Source organism: Somniosus microcephalus, chromosome 30 (assembly GCF_052327205.1).
Source record: "Somniosus microcephalus isolate GS21.2 chromosome 30, FLI_Smic_1.0, whole genome shotgun sequence".
NCBI lineage: Eukaryota > Metazoa > Chordata > Chondrichthyes > Squaliformes > Somniosidae > Somniosus > Somniosus microcephalus.
In genome coordinates this window covers 6,818,274-6,839,811 of record NC_141016.1, presented here as the reverse complement: position 1 = coordinate 6,839,811, position 21,538 = coordinate 6,818,274, and the positions used below count along the sequence as shown (strand labels likewise).

The 21,538-nt window shown below is 48.4% G+C and overlaps 1 protein-coding gene across 2 annotated transcripts in view; it reads left to right on the top strand.

Moving 5' to 3' along the window:
- Positions 1 to 327: 327 nt before the first annotated feature.
- The window catches only part of LOC147097887 (zinc metalloproteinase-disintegrin-like VLAIP-A), a 92,236-nt gene continuing 71,025 nt past the window's right edge, over positions 328 to 21,538 (top strand). For both annotated transcript variants that reach the window (XM_085970939.1, XM_085970937.1), the window contains exons 1-7: positions 328 to 435; positions 3,952 to 4,040; positions 4,589 to 4,665; positions 5,422 to 5,500; positions 15,650 to 15,726; positions 15,932 to 16,115; positions 17,994 to 18,056. In XM_085970939.1, the coding sequence (XP_085827065.1) occupies positions 375 to 435; positions 3,952 to 4,040; positions 4,589 to 4,665; positions 5,422 to 5,500; positions 15,650 to 15,726; positions 15,932 to 16,115; positions 17,994 to 18,056 (630 nt within the window). In that variant the 5' untranslated portion in view covers positions 328 to 374. The remainder of the gene's footprint in view (positions 436 to 3,951; positions 4,041 to 4,588; positions 4,666 to 5,421; positions 5,501 to 15,649; positions 15,727 to 15,931; positions 16,116 to 17,993; positions 18,057 to 21,538) is intronic.

Genomic DNA, 21,538 nt, shown 5'->3' with positions numbered 1-21,538 from the left:
GGGGGTAGAAAGAGGAGGTTGAAGGTACATTTTGAGAAATGACACCAAACTAATATAGAATACTAGAATGCAGTTTGTTAAAAAAAAACTAAAGTTGCTTTATGATTTTCAACGTGTCTCGTGAAGGAATATTTCCGTGTGCTCCGTGAGGCTTCTGTACATTGGAATTCTCGTTTGTCGTCAATGTGGTTAAGCACTGTTCTGTAATCACTTGACGACATTCTTCCTCTAGCAAGTTGTAACAACACATCTGCTGTATGAGGAAGTTGCAACTGGGCTGGTGCAATTGCAGGCGAACCAGTATAAAATCTTTGAGAGGCGTATTTGGTGTCATTTGCCTGCTGCCTCCGACACAGGTGAAGGCAACGAGAAGGATGGTTGACGTCCGATATTTATGGTGGTCTCTCCTCTTCTGTTCTATTGCTCCAGAGTGTGGTAAGCTTTTGTTCTCTCTCGTCGGAATTATTTCAAGTAATTTCTCCGAGTACTTTAATCTTGAACCTAGAATTTTATTCATTCCCTTTCCCGAGGCTTTGACTCTTAGCCGAGGTTTGGTCCCACGAGCGCCGATCACCCGCCGCCCTACTGTGGCCAAGTAGCTATTCTTCGTGTGCGAGTCTCGGTAGTCAGTGTCCATAGGCTATTTGACTGCGGGGGGCATCACAGCCAAGCCTGACCCTGTCTTTATCTGCTCCCAGCAGGAGTTTCTGGGTGTCGACTCGGAGTGTGAACTCTCCGATTCTCTTTCCCTTACCCTCACCCAGGGGTTTCGAGGCCCTCTGTACCGCGCCCCCTGCTGCTGTGGGATACTCAACCTGTAGGAACGGTTGAATCAGTGACGTAGAGTCTGGTGGCCTATTGTTTTGGTAACCATGGCACCTGCAGCATTGCCAAGTCATTTTATACTGTGAATCACAGGGTATTTTCCTGTATTGGCCATATTACATAGAAACATAGAAGATAGGAGCAGGAGTAGGCCATTCGGCCCCTCAAGCCTGCTCCACCATTCAATGAGATCATGGCTGATCATCGAAATTCAGTATCCTGCCCTGTCCCTGCTTTCTCCCCATATCCCTTGATCCCTTTAGCCTTAAGAAATATATCCAACTCCTTCTTGAATATATTTAATGAATTGGCCTCTACTGCCTTCTGTGGTAGAGAATTCCACAGGTTCACCACTCTCTGGGTGAAGAAATTCCTCCTCATCTCTGTCCTAAATGGCTTACCCCTTATCTTTAGACTGTGACCCCTGGTTTGTTGTTCCCACATAAGAAACAACCTTTGGTTTTGTTCACTTGCTGGTTCCCGTTCTTGGGAATCTGATTGTAGGGGTTAAACCCCATTAGACCAGATCATTACAGCCTATGGCCATGTGGTGACTCCCAGGTCAATGTTGACTGACTGATTTTTTAAAATTTAAGGCCTTGTATTGTGCTCCTCTGTACCATCTTCAATGCTACTTGGCAAACAGGCATCGGAAGACTCCTCACAGGGTGGTTCTGTTCAAATAGAAATGAGAGGATGTTTCGCCTGGTGGGGGAATCTAGAACTCGGGGGCATAATTTCAGAATAAAGGGAAACCCTTTTAAATCAGAAATGTGGAGAAATTTCTTCTCTCAGAGGATGGCGAATCTTTGGAATTCTTTTCCCCGGAGAGCTGTGGAGGCAGAGTCAGTGAATATATTTAAGGTGGAGATAGACAGATTTTTGAACGATAAGGGAGTCGAGGGTTATGGGGAGCGGGCAGGGAAATGGAGTTGAGGCCAAGATCAGATCAGCCATGATCTTATTGAATGGCGGAGCAGGCTCGAGGGGCCAAGTGACCTACTCCTGCTCCTACGTCTTATGTTCTTATGTAGAAATGATAAAATTGAAGGGTCCTTCAATCATTCCAAATGATCCCAACACTCCCGATCAGTGAGGGGGCCCTGTTTCCTTTCTGCAGATCCTCTTAGTGGCCAGAGCGATGCTTGGGGACCATGCACCGGCAACAGTGAAACCTGCCGGTTACCACGGAGATTCGGGGCCGCAGATTTAGGTGTCGCGACAGCGCTTGGGCCTACTTACTGCCACGCTGAGAAGGCCGAGTTAAAGCTGCTGGCACCTGGCTGCTTCCCACAAGTTTTTTTTGAACAGGATTTCGGAGTCTCCCATCAACTTGTCTGATGGACTGGGTGGCGGTGGGGCGGGGGGTGATGGGGGGAGTCTGAATTTCAGGAGGTACTTATCCTATCTGGCCTTCACTGTGTTAATGCAGCTTTCTCCCCACCTGGGCTGATTTATTCTGGTGGCGGGATACATAAGAACATAAGAAACAGGAGCAGGAGTCGGCCATTCGCCCCCTCGAGCCTGTTCCGCCATTCAATAAGATCATGGCTGATCCAATCTTGGCCTCAACAGCACTTTCCCGCTCTCTCCTCGTACCCCTTGACTCTCTTGTAGTTCAAATGCCTGTCAATCTCCGCCTTGAATATATTCACTGACTCCGCCTCCACAGCTCTCTGGGGTAGAGAATTCCAAAGATTCACCGCCCTCTGAGAGAAGAAATTCCTCCTCATCTCCCTCTTAAATGGGCGACCCCTTATCCTGAGACTATGCCCCCTAGTTCTAGATAACCCCCACGAGGGGAAACATCCTCTCAGCATCTACCCTGTCAACCCCCCTCAGAATCTTATATGTTTCAATAAGATCCCCTCTCATTCTTCTAAACTCCAATGAGTACAGTTCCTCTCCAGTACCTTAACCGCTCTTAGCGTCTGAGGCAAGTCAGCGAGCATTTACCGCCTGTTTGAGACGGTGGGAAGCATCAAAGCTTCGCACTTGCAAGCAGGGAATATAACAGAGCCATCAAACTGGGGGAAACGTCTGACCCGGCCCCACGTCCCGTATCAGAGGCACCGAGGTTAATGATTAAGCTGCGGCTCTGTCTAAGATTAAATAACGCAGCGCAGGCCTGGTCTTGACTGTCACACATTTACATTGAAGAAAGAACGAGCAGCTTTTCCCCTCCCTGCCCACTATCGTTTTAAATTCCAAGGTTTCTTTTAAAGACGCGCTTGTGTTTGCGTCCGCATTCTGAGCTGATGCTGTGCCTACAAATCTGGCAAAAATGTCCGGTTTGAACCAAACACGTGAAGGCCGCTGGTCAAACGCTTATCTCCCAAGAAGTGTAAGGGAGCAAATTGAGCGCGGGCCCGTTTCAGGTTAAGAACATTGCAAATGACGGGTAGGGAAAGGCCATCGAGCCTGTCTCCTATGGTCACGTTGCAATTGAGCGTCACGACCCACCAGCGAGCCGTGCCGTCTCCTTGGGAGAGGAGAAAGAAGCTCGAGGAACAGCACCTCATCTTTCGATTAGGCACTTTACAGCCCTCTGGACTCAACATAGAGTTCAAAAAATAACAACAGAAGATGCTGGAAAAACTCAGCAGGCCAGGGCAACGTCTTCTTTCGACCTGTACCGTTGACTCGGTTTCTCTCTCCACGGATGTTGCCCTGGCCTGCTGAGTTTTTCCAGCGTTTTCTGTTGTTATTTCAGAAAGAGGCCCTGGGCCGATTCAGGTTAAAGGACTTGTGTGAAGGGTCTCTCCGACCCCACCTGGAGGGAGATCGCAGTGGCCATGAGGCTCGTCGTTCAACATCCTGCCCACCTTTTGCTCGCAGTGATGTCAGCCTTCGCCAAGAGCCGGTCAGCTCCCTTCTGAGCATTTGCAATGAATCCAGACTCGCTGCAAGAGCCACCTTGCTCAGCGACACTCCTCCAGAAGGAAGGGGGGAACCTCCTTTTAAATCTGACCCCTGTCCTGTGCTTGCGCGTATCTCTCACACCCGTGTCCCTTGGTCCCGCCCGGCCTGTCTAATTCAAATGGTCGATCCGTCGTCTTACTCCCTTCAATTTAACGTTGCGGTTCTGGGTTGGGAGTCTGATCGGCCTCTGGTGTCTGTTTGCAGTGACTTCGACTTCCCAACTGCCTGACGTGAAAAATTACCAGGTGGTGAAACCCCGCAGACTCCACGCAAAGCAGAAACGGGAGAGTGAGGTACTGTACACGACCCAGTGACAAGATTTCACACAACATCTCAACACATGGGTCTTTCCAACAAACCACATTTCAATTGGTATTAATGGGAGATGGGGGAGTGGGTGCTATAGTGACGAGCAGAATGACATACAGAGGGGCAATAGTGAGAAAGGTTTCTAATGAGACAGGAAGGCAGTGTAGTTATAATCGTGGGCAGCGAGACAGAAGGGGTTACTGTGTTAGGCCAAGGAGGCTATGGTGACAGACAGGAGGTGGGGGATGGAGATAAAGGGATCGTGTAACATGAAGACAACAGGCATGGGAGCTGAGTGATGATGAAAATCAAATTTGAGCAGGAGGAATGGTGCCAAACACACATGCGGATAGACTTAAAAATAGAAAATGCTGGAAGTACTCAGCAAGTCAGGCAGCATCTGTGGAGAGAGAAACAGATTAACGTTTCAGGTCGATGACCCTTTGTCAGAACCAATACCAATGCGGATAGACTTAATGAATTCAAAGTTCACTCTCAAATTTGTTTCATTTTCTTGTCTATTCTGTCCCAGGGTCTTTATCCGGCAGTTGTCCAGTATGGAGTAACGGTAGAAGGCAAAGAGCTGGTCGTACATCTTGAGAAGAACGAGTAAGTGTCCTTATTCCGAGAGTTATTCCAGTGTATTTAAGTGAGAACCCTCAGTGTTGGGGCACGAAGGGCAGAGATTTGAGGGGGGGGGGGGTTTACCTGCTCGTTCCCTGGTGGTGTGCTGTCGCTGACGCACTGCGCTGTGGATGGGTGTGCTGCGTGTTTCTGGCCGTGACTCCTCAAAGGGCAATCAGAGGCTCCACGGACATTAAAGCAGGGGCAGCAGTGGCAAGATCTGCAGCGCAGGCCTGTGGCCAAGTACTGAATCAGGATGGATGTGGGGGAGACAACGGCACCTTAAAGAGAAGGATGCAGATCAAAGGGTGAAGAGACAAGGGAAAGTAGGTCCTGCTGAAGTTTGGTTCATTCCCCGCCCCCCCAACACCCCTGACCCCCACCACCCCTGACCCCCACCACCCCTGACCCAACACTGAAGGTCTGGGGTCTGGGGGTGCTCAGTGCTGACTACTGGGCCTGACACCACAGTTACGTACAGATCGTTGATTCCGCTCATCAGACAAGAACTGTTTTGCTTCACCTTGACAATAAATGGCTGACTAACCCTCATCGTAGCTTGTTGTGACTCCAGTTCCCATTTAAAGAGAAGGTTGTGATTTGAACAATGCAGTCTCCTCTGCTTAGGCCACACTTCCGTTAACTTCAAGGCAACGGAAACCAGGATATCTTTTGCGGATTATTCCTCTCACCTAAAACCTGTGCCCTCCCTCTTCTTTTTTGTTGCTCTTCATTTTACAGGCACCTCATTGCAAAGAACTACTCCGAGACGTACTATTTGGAGAACGGGACTGAGGTGACGAGCTCCCCACTCTATCCGGTGAGTACGGCACTCTCTGAACGGCCTGTGCTAGATTTAAGGAAAGGGGTGACCGAGATGCAGAGCGCAACGTGTTTCTGTGCCGTAGAAGGGCCTCCTCCTGCCGCTTACATTTGTCAAATTCACTTTTCTAAGAAAGTACTTGCATTTCTGTAGCGCTTTTCATGACCGCGGGCTGTCCCAAAACGGTTTGCAACCAATGAAGTACTTTTGAAGTGTGGTCACTGTTGCAACATCTCTCTTTCTCAACACCTTTTTAAATATCAGACACTAAATCTCCACCCTCTTTACCCAAGCCTTTAGCATGTCAACAGCATCACAACAGCTGGGTCACCGTAACACGGCATCAATGGAAGTCAGTGGAATTCCAGGCATGATTCCCTACCGGGACCTACATTTTGATTTGTGTTGACCTGAATCGACTTGGTTGGGTCATATTCTGAGTTTCCATAGGAATATCAGAACAGGAGAAAGCCATTCACTTCCTGATCATGGCTGATCTGTACCTCAACTCCATGTACCTGCCCTTGGCTCCATGTCCCTTGATACCCTCACCTAACAAGAAATCTATCTATCTCAGTCTTGAAAGCTCCAATTGTCCTCACATTTTCGGGGGGGAGGGGAGAGTTCCAGATTTCCATGAACCTTTATGTGAAAAAATGCTGGCTGATTTCCCTCCCAGATGGTCGAGCTGTAATTTTAAGTTCTCCTCTCCACCAGAGGAAATAGTTTCACTGTATCGACTCTATCAAGTTCCTTGACCATTTTGAGGACCTTGATTCGATCACCCCTCAACCTTCTAAACTCAAGGGAGTCTTCCGTCTCACTGTGACATTTCTGCTTTCTGCTACCCTACCCCTAACCACCTCAAACCCTCCGAGATCTCTGCGCTCCTCCAATTCTGGCCTCTTCCGCATCCGTGATTTTCATCGCTCCACCATTGGCGGCCGTGCCTTCAGCTGCCTGGGCCCTAGATTCTGAATTCTCTCCCTAAACCTCTACCTCCCTCTCTCCTCCTTTAAGACGCTCCTTAAAACCTACCTCTTTTACCAAGTTTTTGATCACCTGTTTTAATATCTACTTATGTGGCTCGGTGTTAAATTGTGTTTGATAATCGCTCCTGTGAAGCGCCTTGGGACGTTTTACTACGTTAAAGGCGCTATATAAATGCAAGTTGTTGTTGTGGATGACCTTTTAGGGCAAAAGTCACCAAATACATTGATTGAAGACAGGGCAGCTTTCTGTTGTGGGCCCATGTCCGTTGTAAAAATGAACAACCATCAGGAGGGTCACTTCACGGAGATAAAAATAGAGAATACTGGAAAAAAAAAGACGTTCATTCTCAGGATGTGGGGCTTACTAGGCCATTTCAGAGGGCAGTTAAGAGTCAACCATGCTGATGCTGGGGCTGGAGTCACACATACTCTAGGCCGGGTAAGGACGGCAGCTTCCATTCCCTAAAGGACACACATGAACATGCAGTTGGGTTTTTAACCACAATCCGACAGTTTCCTCACACCAGCTTTTTATTTTTCCAGATACTTCAAACTGAATTCAAGTGATCAAACTGCCATGGTGAGATTTGAACATAAAAACATAGGAATTAGGAGCAGGAGCAGACCATACGGCCTCTCGGGCCTGCTCCCCCATTCAATAAGATCATGGCTGATCTTCGACCTCAACCTCACTTTCCCGCCCGACCCCCATATCCCTTGATTCTCCTAGAGTCCAAAAATCTATCGATCTCAGTCTTGAATACACTCAAAGACTGAGCCTCCACAGCCCTCTGGGGTAGAAAATTCTAAAGATTCACAACCATCTGAGTGAAGAAATTCCTCCTCATCTCAGTCTTAAATGGCCGACCCCTTATCCTGAGACTATGCCCCCTGGTTCTAGACACTCCAGCCAGGGGAAACAGCCTCTCAGCATCTACCCTGTCAATCCCCCTCAGAATTTTAGAAGTTTCAATGAGATCACCTCTCATGCTTCTAAACTCCAGAGACTCCAGGCCTCTCTGGATTATTACTCCAAGCCTCCGCTTACTAGTCCAGTAACATAACCAGTACACCAGCGCACCCGTATCCAACAGTGTCCAATAGCAAAAAATAAAGTGGTTTAATATTTTTAGTCAGACATTTCATCAGAACTGGTCCTAACATAGAAACATAGAAGATAGGAGCAGGAGTAGGCCATTCGGCCCTCGAGCCTGCTCCGCCATTCAATGAGATCATGGCTGATCATCCAAACTCAGTACCCTGTCCCTGCCTTCTCCCCATATCCCTTGATCCCTTTAGCCTTAAGAAATATATCCAACTCTTTCTTGAATATATTTAATGAATTGGCCTCAACTGCCTTCTGTGGCAGAGAATTCCACAGGTTCACCACTCTCTGGGTGAAGAAATTCCTCCTCATCTCTGTCCTAAATGGCTTACCCCTTATCCTTGGACTGTGACCCCTGGTTCTGGACTCCCCCGCCATCGGGAACCTCCTTCCTGCATCTAGTCTGTTTAGTCATGTTATAATTTTATAATTTTATAAGTTTCAATGAGATGTCCTATTTCAGATGCTGACTGAGTCAACTGTGTCTCTGCAGCACCTTCTATTATTTTTAATTAGGAATTCCAGAGCTAGCTGATTATCTCTCTGTCACTGTTCAGCATTAGCGAGGGGTAGAATTTCACAGTTATGCTTATCCAAGCAAGTGAAAATGTTCTGCATGTGACTAGATTGGGCTCAAAGTTGCCTTTGAGTCAGAAGGTTGTGGGTTCAAGTTCCCACTCCAGAGACTTGAGCACATAAAGCTAGGCCGACACTCCCAGTGCAGTGCCGAGGGAGCACCGCACTGTCGGAGGTGCCGTCTTTCGGATGAGACGTTAAACCGAGGCCCCGCCTGCTCTCTCAGGTGGACGTAAAAGATCCCACGGCCACTATTTCGAAGAAGAGCAGGGGAGTTCTCCCCGGTATCCTGGGGCCAATATTTATCCCTCAATCAACATCACTAAAACAGATTATCCAGCCATTATCACATTGCTGTTCGTGGGAGCTTGCTGTACGTAAATTGGCTGCCGCATTTCCCACATTACAACAGTGACTACACTTCAAAAAGTACTTCATTGGCTGTAAAGCACTTTGAGAGGTCCGGTGGTCGTGAAAGGTGCTATAGAAATGCAAGTCTTTCTTTCTTTTTGTCTTTAATGTTGGTGGATGCCCAGGGTTTGTGTGCTGCTGGCTCTTTGGCATTGTAAAGGCGCTTTTCAACAAAACAAAACTCGGAGCTATGAATATGTTTCTCCAAATAAGAGATTCCAAGTCTCAGTCGTGCTGCCAGCGATTGGCCACTGCGGGCATGACGACGCATACCGAGGGACACAAGGAGGCTGTCGCCCTAGTCTGCCCTCTTGCCACGTCCTTCCAGCCAGTTACCTCTCCGCACCACCAGAGAATTGGCAGGTCAGCCTCTTGGGTGGGGTGTGGTCTGGCGTGACAGACCTAAAGGGAGGGGAAGAGAAAACATTCAAAACCAACTTCCCCCCCCCCGCACCGACCCACCTCCCCCCAACAAAAAATGTTTGAATTAGCTGCTCTTATCGACTGGAAGGGTTATAATAAGTGGCGTTTGACAACACAGCTTGTTTAAACGGCCTGCTTTGAATCCTCAGTCTGAGGGACCCTCCAGTACAGGTATTGTGTGAATAAATTTTGCTTCCTGTTTTTTCGTACTTCTCCAAAGAACTTGCAATTATATAGCGCCTTTCACAACCTCAGGAAGTCCCAAAGCGCTTTACAGCCAATGAAGTACTTTTTGAAGTGTAGTCACTGTTGTAATGTAGGAAACGCGGCAGCCAAGTTGCCACAGCAAGCTCCCACAAACAGCAATGAGATAATGACCAGATAATCTGTTTTAGTGATGTTGATTGAGGGATAAATATTGGCCCCAGGACACCGGGGACAACTCCGCCTGCTCTTCTTAGAAATAGTGCCTCAGGAGCTTTTACATCCACCTGAGAGAGCAGACGGGGCCTCGGTTTACCGTCATATCTGAATTACGACACCTCCGACAGTGCAGCACTCGCTCACAGTACTGCGCTGGTGGGTCAGCCTAGATTCTGTGTTCAGGTCCGTAAGGTGGGACTTGAACCTACGACTCTCTGACTCGGGGCCGAGAGTGCTACCACTGAGCCATGGCTGGTGTCAACTTGCTGGGGTATGATGTTCTGGGTGGCTTCTGTTGCGTGATGTCACAATCCACGCTTGCTTGTCGGCTCCCCTGACATATGCTGTCCATCGGGGGCTCTTTGACTGCAGGAACGCTCGCCTGCTCTGTGTGACAGACCGTCTCCTTGGCTGAGTTATCGGAGCACAGATAATGTCATCTGGCTTGCTGAGCTGTGTTGATAGCATAAATTGTTCAACTTCCTTGGTTGATACATACAGGAAACACGTTGATAGTTGTAAAGGGTTAAAGAAAGAATAGTTTTCAAATGTCAGTCAAAACCAAACCATCAAACAACTTGTTTACAGCTGCAGTGTGGCGAGACAATCTCTGCTGTTCCCAGTAAATGCAGGTACATTCCAAGACATGTTGCAACATTGTGGAAAAACCTGTTGCCAAATAGATAATCCCTCAAAAACAATCCTGACAATCAACACACAGTAATACAGTCCGTAGGCTTAAAGTCCTAGGGGGAGAAATTCGGTATCGCCCCGTTTGGGGTGCAATTATCGGCCGGGCGCAAAGTTTAGCGCCTGGTGCTAATTAACGCCTCCGACTCCAAACTTGGCTTCTATCGCCCAGGAGCGAGGCGCTACCTCAGAGCGCTGGCGAAGCTCATGTGATGTCAGTCAGCAATGGAACACAGACACACTGGCGCCGGCCAGTTCTGAAAGGGGAGGGTCGATCTTGCTCCCCATCCACACCCTGCTCATTGCAGCCTTGAATCTCGGCCTGGAGAGACCTGTACATTAAATCAGCTGGAAAGAACAATGGAGAGGCCCAGGGAAGGAGCTCAGAGTGCAGCCCCCACAGTCTCTTCTAAATCGATGCAAGGAAGGTCAAATCAAAATGAACCTGCAAAGTGCTGCTCAGTACCCAAAACTCCTTCACACAGCACTGAATCGCTCCAGAAGTCCCTCTAACTCTCTCTCAGAATGCATGGTGCAAAAATGTCGCTGACAAAAATAGGCAGGAAGCATCCGCCTTTAAATAGAGTTCCCCCAGTCCCTTCCCGACTGCAAAACAGTCCCCTCAACCTGTCATTGCTGGCGGCCGGCGGTAAAGCAGGGGGCGCCACTCAATATCTGGTCCGGGGCGCTACCGGAGCGTTGCACGCTTGACTGACATCACGATCTGCGGCCACAGGAGATCGTGGCGGTAGTATTTAGCGCCGCCACAAAATGACTGGTCAATTTTGCAAGTGGCGCAAACATCACCGCGCCAGGGTGCTAGTTGCTTTGCGCCTAACAAAGCAACCGAATTTTTCCCCCATAGAGATCTCCTCCATCACCAAGAGTGGCTCGGAAGCACCACTACTGACCGAGCTGGCCGAGTCCTGAAGGACATAACTGCCAGTCTGGGCCTGCGACAGGTGGTGAGAGAACCAACACGAGGGGAAAAATCTACTTGACCTCGTCCTCACCAATCTACCTGTCGCAGATGCATCTGTCCATGACAGCATTGGTAGTAGTGACCACCACACAGTCAATGTGGAGACGAAGTCCTGTCTTCACACTGAGGACACCCTTCATCGTGTTGTGTGGCACTACCACCGTGCTAAATGGGACAGATTCAGAACAGATCTAGCAGCTCAAAACTGGGCATCCATAAGGCGCTGTGGGCCATCAGCAGCAGCAGAATTGTATTCCACCACAATCTGTAACCTCATGGCCCGGCATAGCCCTCACTCTACCATTACCATCATGCCAGGGGACCAATCCTGGTTCAATAAGGAGTGCAGAAGAGCATGCCAGGAGCAGCACCAGGCATACCTAAAAATGCGGTGCCAACCTGGGGAAGCTGCAACACAGGACTACATGCATGCTAAAAAGCGGAAGCAGCATGCTATAGACAGAGCTCAGCGATCCCACAATTAACAGATCAGATCAAAGCTCTGCAGTCCTGCCACATGTGAGGTTATCCACTTTGGTGGCAAAACCAGGAAGACAGATTATTATCTGAATGGCCATAGATTGGGAGAAGGGGAAGTGCAACGAGACCTGGGTGTCCTTGTGCACCAGTCGCTGAAGGTAAGCACGCAGGTGCAGCAGACGGTTAAGAAGGCAAATGGTATGTTGTCCTTCGTAGCAAGAGGGTTTGAGTACAGGAACAAGGATGTCTTGCAGCAGTTGTACAGGGCCTTGGTGAGACCACATCTTGAGTATTGTGTGCAGTTTTGGTCGCCTTATCTGAGGAAGGATGTTCTTGCCATGGAAGGAGTTCAGCGAAGATTCACCAGGCTGATACCTGGGATGGCAGGAATGACGTATGAGGAGAGATTGGGTCGATTGGGCTTATACTCGCTGGAGTTTAGAAGAATGAGAGGGGATCTCATTGAAACTTATAAAATTCTGACAGGACTGGACAGACTAGATGTTCCCAATGGTCGGGGAGTCAAGAATCAGGGGTCACAATCTAAGGATAAGGGGTAAGCCATTTAGGACAGAAATGAGGAGGAATTTCTTCACCCAGAGAGTGGTGAACCTGTGGAATTCTCTACCACAGAAGGCAGTAGAGGCCAATTCATTAAATATATTCAAGAAGGAGTTGGATATATTTCTTAAGGCTAAAGGGATCAAGGGGTATGGGGAGAAAGCAGGGACCGGGTACTGAATTTGGATGATCAGCCATGATCGCATTGAATGGCGGAGCAGGCTCGAGGGGCCGAATGGCCTACTCCTGCTCCTATCTTCTATGTTTCTATGTTTCTATCCAGTCATGAATGGTGATGGAACATTAAACAACTAACGAGAGGAGGAGGCTCCATGAATATCCCCATCCTCAATGATGGTGGAGCCCAGCACGTGAGTGCAAAAGACGAGGCTGAAGCGTTTGCAACCAACTTCAGCCAGAGGTGCCAAGTGGATGATCCATATCGGCCTCCTTCTGAGGTCCCCACCACCACAGAAGCCAGTCTTCAGCCAATTCGATTCACTCCACGTGATACCAAGAAACGGCTGAGCGCACTGAATACAGCAAAGGCTGTGGGCCCCGACAACATCCCGGCTATCGTGCTGAAGACTTGTGCTCCAGAACTAGCCGCGCCTCTAGCCAAGCTGTTCCAGTACAGCTACAACACTGGCATCTATCCGACAATGTGGAAAACTGCCCAGGTATGTCCTGTCCACAAAAAGCAGGACAAATCCAACCCAGCCAATTACCGCCCCATCAGTCTACTCTCAATCATCAGCAAAGTGATGGAAGGTGTCGTCGACAGTGCTATCAAGCAGCACTTACTCACCAATAACCTGCTCACTGATGTCCAGTTTGGGTTCCGCCAAGACCACTCGGCTCCAGACCTCATTACAGCCTTAGTCCAAACATGGACAATAGAGCTGAATTCCAGAGGTGAGGTGAGAGTGACTGCCCTTGACATCAAGGCACCATTTGACTAAGTGTGGCATCAAGGATCCCTAGTAAAACTGAAGTCAATGGGAATCGGGGAGGAAAACTTTCTACTGGCTGGAGTCATACCTAGCAGAAAGGAAGATGGTGGTTGGAGGTCAATCATCATGACTCCCCAAAGCCTTTCCACCATCTACAAGGCACAAGTCAGGAGTGTGATGGAATACTCTCCACTTGCCTGGATAACAACACCCAAGAAGCTTGACATCATCCAGGACAAAGCAGCCCGCTTGATTGGCACCCCATTTACCACCTTAAACATTCACTCCCTCCACCACTGGCGTACCGTGTCTGCAGTGTGTACCATCTACAAGATGCACCGTAGGAACTCGCCAAGGCTCCTTCGGCAGCACCTCCCAAACCCTCAACCTCCAGCACCTATTAGGACAAGGGCAGCAGGCGCATGGGAACCTCCAGGTTCCCCCTCCAAGTCACACACCATCCTGACTTGGAAGTATATCGGCCGACCCTTCATCGTCGCTGGGTCAAAATCCTGGATCTCCCTCCCCAACAGCACCATGGGAGCACCTTCACCACACGGACTGCAGCGGTTCACGAAGGCGGCTCACCACCACCTTCTCAAGGCCAATTGGGGGATGGGCAATAAATGCCGGCCTTGCCAGTGACGCCCAGATCCCAGGACCAAATTTAAAAAAAATGAAGTCTGATAACCAGCTGGGATAGACGTGCTTCGGATCAACACCAATTCACACACATACCTGCATCAACATTTACCACAGGTTGGCTATATCATGACCCGCCGCCTCCCCATTCCCACAATTAACACGGCTAGCAGGAACTTGGATCCCTGCACACCACTGTCTTTCCATAAACATGAAAATCAGATGCAAACCATCAGTTCTTCATGGTCAACAGAAAATGCTGCAAAAACTCAGCAGGCCAGGCAACATCCGCGGAGAGAGAAATAGAGTCAACGTTTCAGGTCGAAACCCTTCGTCAGGACTGAGAGAAAAGGCAGGAAATGAAACAAAAGGCAGTTTGGGGGCTGGGAAATGGGGGAGGGGATGAAAGAAGAGTCATTAAGAGATACTCAAGGTGAGACGAGATGGTAATAGGACAGGTAAAGAAACAAACAATGGCTCTAGATGAAGTGTGAAATGCGCTGGCAGAGTGAGAGACAGCTGCCATGTGGGAGAGAGAAAAAAGGAAACGTCACAAACCAAAAGTGTGGATAAAAAATATAAAAATACAATTGGGGCTGAAGTTATGATCTGAAGTTGTTGAACTCGATATTGAGTCCGGAAGGCTGTAAAGTGCCTAATCGGAAGATGATGTCACCCAGCATCACACCGATGCTAATCTTCTGTCACAGTGAGATGTGTTACCTTTGCTTCATTTAAACAAAGAAAGAGGAGAGAATTTGCATTTATATTGTGTCTTTTCACGACCTCACGGATGTCTTAAAGTGCTTTATAACCAATGAAGTATACACACTGTTGTATTGTAGGAAATGCGACAGCCAATTTGCGTTCAGCAAGCTCCCACAAACTGCAACAAAATTAATGGCAGGATCATGCTTTAGCAGTTGGTTGAAGGATAAATGTTCGCCAGGACACCGGGCAAACACCTCCTGCTCTTCTTCGAAATAGTGGCCGTGGGATCTTTTACGGCCACCTTAGAGGGGCAGACAGGGCCTCGGTTTAACATCTCATCCGACAGTGCAGCGCTCCCTCAGTACTGCCCCTCCGACAGTGCAGCGCTCCCTCAGTACTGCCCCTCCGACAGTGCAGTGCTCCCTCAGTACTGCCCCTCCGACAGTGCAGCGCTCCCTCAATACTGCCCCTCCAACAGTGCAACGCTCCCTCAGTACTGCCCCTCCGACAGTGCAGTGCTCCCTCAGTACTGCCCCTCCGACAGTGCAGCACTCCCTCAGTACCGCCCCTCCGACAGTGCAGCGCTCCCTCAGTACTGTCCCTCCGACAATGCGGCGCTCCCTCAGTACTGCCCCTCCAACAGTGCAGCACTCCCTCAGTACTGCCTCTCCAACAGTGCAGTGCTCTCTCAGTACTGCCCCTCCGACAGTGCAGCGCTCCCTCAGTACCGCCCCTCCGACAGTGCGGTGCTCCCTCAGTACTGCCCCTCCGAAAGTGCAGCGCTCCCTCAGTACTGAGCCTCCGACAGTGCAGGGCTCTCTCAGTACTGGCACTGGAAGTGTGGGCTTGGGTTATGAGCTCAATTTACAGGAGTGGTACTTGAACCCATGACCTCCTGACTCATTGTTAACTAAGTAACTTAAGCAAAGTGCTACAGTACAAAGGGATCTGGGGGTCCTGGTGCATGAAACACAGAAGGTTAGTATGCAGGTACAGCAGGTGATCAGGAAGGCCAATGGAATCTTGGCCTTTATTGCAAGGGGGATGGAGTATAAAAGCAGGGAAGTCTTGCTTCAGTTGTACAGGGTACTGGTGGGTCTCAGTGCTGGCCACCTCTTCAGTGACCTGTTTTTAAATGAAAGCTTTCTGGGTAATATTTATGACTGACCATCTCTGTTTTTTCCCCCCAATTGCCAGGATCATTGCTATTACCACGGTTACATCAAGGGAGAAGGAGGTTCCTCGGCCAGCTTCAGCACTTGTGAAGGACTCAGGTAACATCTGCACAGCACTTGTCTACCCAGAACTCTGCTGGCAACTAACAACCTGGAATCGGCGACGCACGGTTTATAGAAGGATTGGGATTTGTTGGGCTGGATGGCCATTTCTGGTTTTGGGCTTTCCTCGGTGCTTAAGGTTCTTACCGCAACTCGAGACACAAATACCCTCATTGGATTTTTCCTTTTCTTTCCTTTCCAGTGGCTACTTCCGCACAAATGGCCAAAGATATCTGATGGAGCCTCTGAAAGAATCGGACAGCGACGAACACGCCCTCTACAGGTATGAGGAGCTCAGGCTGCCGCTGAAAACTTGCGGGGTGGTAAACACTTCGTGGGACAACCCGGAGCCGAAAGTGGAAGAAACCTTTGACTCCGCCGATCAGGTATTTCAAACCAAGTGAGCTTGTTGTCTGTTAACTTAACATGGAAGGAGAACAAGAAAAAAAGTCTTGCATTTCTACAGCGCCTTTCACATCCTCAGGACGTCCCACAGCGCTTTACAGCCAGTGAAGTACTTTTGCAGTGGAGTCACTGTTGTAATCCAGCAGCCAATTTGCGCACAGCAAGCTCCCACAAACAGCAATATGATAATGACGAGTTAGTGATGTTGGTACAGGGACAAATATTTCCCAGAACACCAGGGAGATCTCCCCCCTGTTCTTCTCCGAAACAGTGGCCGCGGGATCTTTTACGTCCACCTGAGAGAGCAGACGGGGCCTCGGGTTTAACGTCTCATCCGAAAGACGGCACCTCCGACAGTGCGGCACTCCCTCAGCACTGCGCTGGAGCGTCAGCCTGGATTTTGTGCTCAAGTTCCTGGAGTGAGGACTGCGCACAGCTTTCAACAGTATATAAATCTGGAGTGACTTCAGGAGAGTGATGGAATCTTTTAGTTCAGCTGATGACCTGTGAAGGCGTGATTGCTCGGCAGCCCAATACATGTCCACCATTTCAGAAGGAGAACCTCCTCTGAGTTGGATCTTCCTCAGTTGAGTTTGAATGTGTTGTCTTCAGCCACGTGGAGCAATGTACCATCAGATGGCATGGCTAAATAGCTTTCAATCAGAGTTTCATGTCATTGATATTCTATATTTAAACCAGCCGAACCCCTTGATTAGATCCCAGCCTGTAACTCACTCCTGGATATCCCGTTTCCTATATACAAACTACCCAAACCCCTCAATTAGATTCCAGTTTAAGACCATAAGAACATAAGAAATAGGAGCAGGAGTAGGCCATTTGGCCCTTTGAGCCTGCTCCGCCATTCAATAAGATCATGGCTGATCATCTACCTCATCTCCACTTTCCTGAACTATCCCCATATCCCTTGATTCCCTTAATATTCAAAAATCTATCGATCTCTGTCTTGAATATACTCAACGACTGAGCCTCCACAGCCCTCTGGGGTAGAGAATTCCAAAGATTCACCACCCTCTGAGTGAAGAAATTTCTCCTTATCTCAGTCCTGAATGGCCGACTCCTTATTCTGAGACTGTGACCCTGGTTCTAGACTCCCCAGCCAGGGGAAACATCCTCCCTGCATCTACCCTGTCAAGCCCTGTAAGAATTTTGTATGTTTCAATGAGATCACCTCTCATTCTTCTAAACTCTGGAGAATATAGACCGAGTCTACTCAGATTATAACTCACTGTTGGGTATCCTTCATTCTTAAAGCAACTTCTTCAGATCCACATATGATCCAGGTCGCTGTTTAATTGCTTCCATGAAGTCTTCGTAACTGATTACAATCTCTCTCTCTCTTAGGCAGTCCCTCGGAACCGAGGATGACTTGCTTCCACATTAAAAATGAGTTCTCAGGTGACTGATGAGTCCAATGTGGGACCTACAGTCTCAGTCACAGGCGGGGCAGACGGTGGTTGAAGGGGCGGGTGGGTGGGGTGTTTGGGTTGACGTGCGCTCCTTGCGCTGCCTGCGCTTGGCTTCCGCTTGCTCCCGGTGAAGAGACTCGAGGTGTTTGGCGTCTTCCCGGATGCTTCTCCTCCACTTTTTGTGGTCTTGGGCCAGGGATTCCCAGGTGTCGGTGGGGATGTTACACTTTTTCAAGGAGGCTTTGAGGGTGTCCTTGAAGCGTTTCCTCTGCCCACCTGGGGCTCTCTTGCCGTGTTGGAGCTCCGAGTAGAGCGCTTGTTTTGGGAGTCTCGTATCGGGCATATGGCCCGTCCATCAGAGCTGATTACAATGGAAGTGATGATGGCAACGAGATTCGCTCGTGTTTCACTGACTCTTCCTTTTCCTTTCAGAGAAGCAATTTCCTGAAGGCGAAGAAATACATTGAAATGTACGTGGTGGCGGATTACTCCGAGGTGAGTGGAGCTTTCCTTGTAGCGGGCGATCGATGCTGCCGGGGTCTCTGTTGTGTTGGTGATTCCCCAGCCTAGTGCTGGGCTTGGTGGGGCGGCGGGGGGGGCGGGTGGCAGTGATGGTCCACTGTCCCATCATTGGATCAGCATCAGTGAGTCCGCAAGCAGGCTTGTACGGGAATGTTCATGCCATATTTTGTATTGATTTCTTTGTGGGTTCAATGACGAGACATTTATGAAAGAGAATGTCTTTTAATCTAAAGTCTGTTCAACTCTTTATACAGCTTTACAGGAGACACGATGCTAGTGATCCATCTAGAATGAAACTGAAACTAAACTAAACTGCTTGTCTCTGTCACATGACCTCTGCTGGTCAGGCATAAGTAATCAATACATGCAAACATGCTGGTAAGGCATCATAATCAAACAGGCAAATAACATCACTATTTGCTGATATCATTACATCTCCCTTTCTTAAAACAAAAGTATTTTACTTTTAACTAACAACATGTTTTCTTTGTATTAATCTGCATTTTAACGGTAACACTTAATGAACTTACATTATCATTATCATGATCAAGGTTTTTTAACCTTGCTTTGTGTGTTCACATGAAATATGTAACTACACTAGAACTTGAAGAAAGAATAAGATAACATTACTTCCTTCTATAACAATAGTCCTTAAATTTGCTCAATGAGTCTCTCAGGAGGCTTCACGTGTCTTGAGGATTTTCTGATTGATTGTCCTTGAATCTGAGTTGTTGCCTCAGATGATGGTTTCTCAGCTGTGTGATCAGGTTGTTCAACAGTATCAGTCTCTTGACCTGCTGTGGCTGGTCCCATGAGAAGATCTCGATGATTTCTTCTCAGAACAGCACCCTCATCTGTCTGAATGGTGTATGATCTTGGTTGAACTTCACTCAGGACAGTTCCCTTCTGAGTCCATGGGCTGGATTTTGCTACGGGGGCGGGTTGGAGGTGGGAAACCCACATTCAGGCTTGTTGTCCCGCCTCCATGGAGATGTGGCCAACCCAGTGGATTTTCCTCTGGTTGACCTTGTTGAGCCCGCCCTGTGGGCTCAGCAGGCCAATTAAGGGCCACCCGGCAACAGGTGACGTCAGAGATTGACATTTCATCTGTCAAAAGCTTTTGGCAGATGAAATATCAGTGTTTAACAGCTGTTTGAAGCTGTCAAGCACTGAAAAACTGCTAATTCAGCCTCAGTCCTTTCTCAGGATAACTTTAAAATCATTTTGCTGCAGAAACCAAGAAGCTGATTTTTTTTTTTAAATCAGAGCTTCTGTGGTTCTTGCAGCCAACTCCCGACACCGGAATGCAGGACTCCTGTAAAGGTAAGTAAAAGTAAGTTAAACTTATTTAAACACTTTAAACACTTGCAAAACACTTACCTTTGCACTCCTGCACCCCTCACTCACCTGAACACTGGGCATCTCGACCCCTCCAAGACCCCAGACCCACATCCCGCCTCGAAAACTTTTCGTGGTTTGGAGCTGTCGGGAAGCCCACAAACCAGCAATAAAAATCGCGAATAGGCAAAAAACTACCTGTTAACTACCTGTTAACAGGCAGTTTAATTGCCTTTAATCCCTTCCCGCCTCTGGGAGTCGGGTTCCAGCACTTGTCGGCAACCCGACTCCTATGAAATTGACATGGAGGCGGGCTGGAGGTGGGATGGGGTCGGGACCCCCGGATCTCCGATTTTTATCGCCCGCACGCCTCCAACCCGACTCCAGGGGCTTAGGAAAATCCAGCCCCATGTGTTTGTTTTGTCTTTGAACCTTACTTGGTCACCAGTGTGGAGTTCAGGTAGGTTTTGTGTTCCTCTGTCATAGTAGTACTTTTGCTTTTCTTTCTGTTGTTCTTTGAACTTCCTCACTTTCTCCCCCTCTTTTGTTTTCAGGAGGTTCTCCGGGATGGGTAGGTTTGACCTTAGCCGACGTCCCATCAGGAGTTGGGCTGGTGATATACCACACTCGAGCGGCGTTGTGCGGTATACAAGCATGCTCTGGTAGAAGTCAGTTCCACTGTCTTTTGCCTTGTACAGCAGTCTTTTCACTGTCTGGACCGATTTTTCCACTAGACCATTGGACTGTGGAAAGTGAGGACTTGACGTTGTGTGGACAAAGTCCCACTCTTTGGCAAAGTGTCGGAAACTTGCATTGTAAAACTGGGGTCCGTTGTCTGTGAAGACCTCGCTTGCCACACCATGTCTGGAGAATATGGCTTTCATACATGTTATCACAGCATCTGCAGTGGTGGTGTGCAGTCTACAAACCTCTGGATACAGGGAGTAATAGTCTGTGACTACAAGATAGTCCTTCCCTTGACATACGAATAGGTCAGCGCCTACCTTCTGGTAAGGTCTGTCTGGTGCTGGGTGTGGCTTTAGTGGTTCTACCGGATTGCTTGCTTGATATTTCAGGCATATTGTGCAGTTTGACACCTCATTTGTCACATCTTGGTTGATTCGTGGCCAGTACATCACCTCTCGTGCTCTTTTCTTACACTTTTCGATTCCCAGATGTCCTCCATGGATCTTTTTTAACATCTCTTTTCTCAGACTCTTTGGGATAACTATTTTACTTCCTTTGTAGATGATGTCTTCGACCACTGATAGTTCTGCCCTGCAGTTCCAGTACTCTGCTATGTCAGGTGAGCAGTCTTGCTTCATGTTGGGCCATCCATCCAAGATGCTTTTCCTCAGTCGTCTCATTGTTTCACCTTTGTTTGTCTCAGTCTTTATGAGCTCCATTTTTGCATCTGCTATGGGCAGTGCACTTGTGATCATGTCCACATAGGCGTTCACTTTTTCATCTATTGTGGTGTTTGTGGGCTCACTTGGGTCAACAGCTCTGGACAACGTGCCTGCTGTATACATCAGCTTACCCGGTGTGTACGCAACATTCAGTGTATAGCATTGCAGCCTGATCATCATTCTTTGTATTCTAAGCGGTCAGTTATTTAGTGGCTTTTGGAACAATGCAATCAAGGGCTTATGGTCAGTCTCTACACTGATTGCTTGTCCTGCCACAAACTGGTGAAATCTTTCACAGGCGTATGTGATGCTGAGCAGCTCCTTTTCTATTTGAGCATATCGCGTCTCCGCGTCTGTCATTGAGCGCGATGCATATGCAATAGGTTGCCAGTAGTCATATTTTTGCAGAAGAACGGCACCGAGCCCACTCTGTGATGCATCTGATGATATCTTGATGGGTCTCGCTGGGTCATAAAACCTCAGAACTGGTTCCTCTGTGAGCAGTTTCTTTAGATCGCTCCATGACTTCTCATGCTCATGATTCCATTCCCATTCTATGTTCTTTTCAGTTAGTCTTCTCAGTGGCGCCATCTTTTCTGAGAGGTTGGATATGAATTTCCCCATGTAGTTGATCATTCCATTAAACCTCTGCATGTCCTTTTTGCATTGTGGCTTTGGCATATTCTCAATGGCGGACACCTTTCTGGG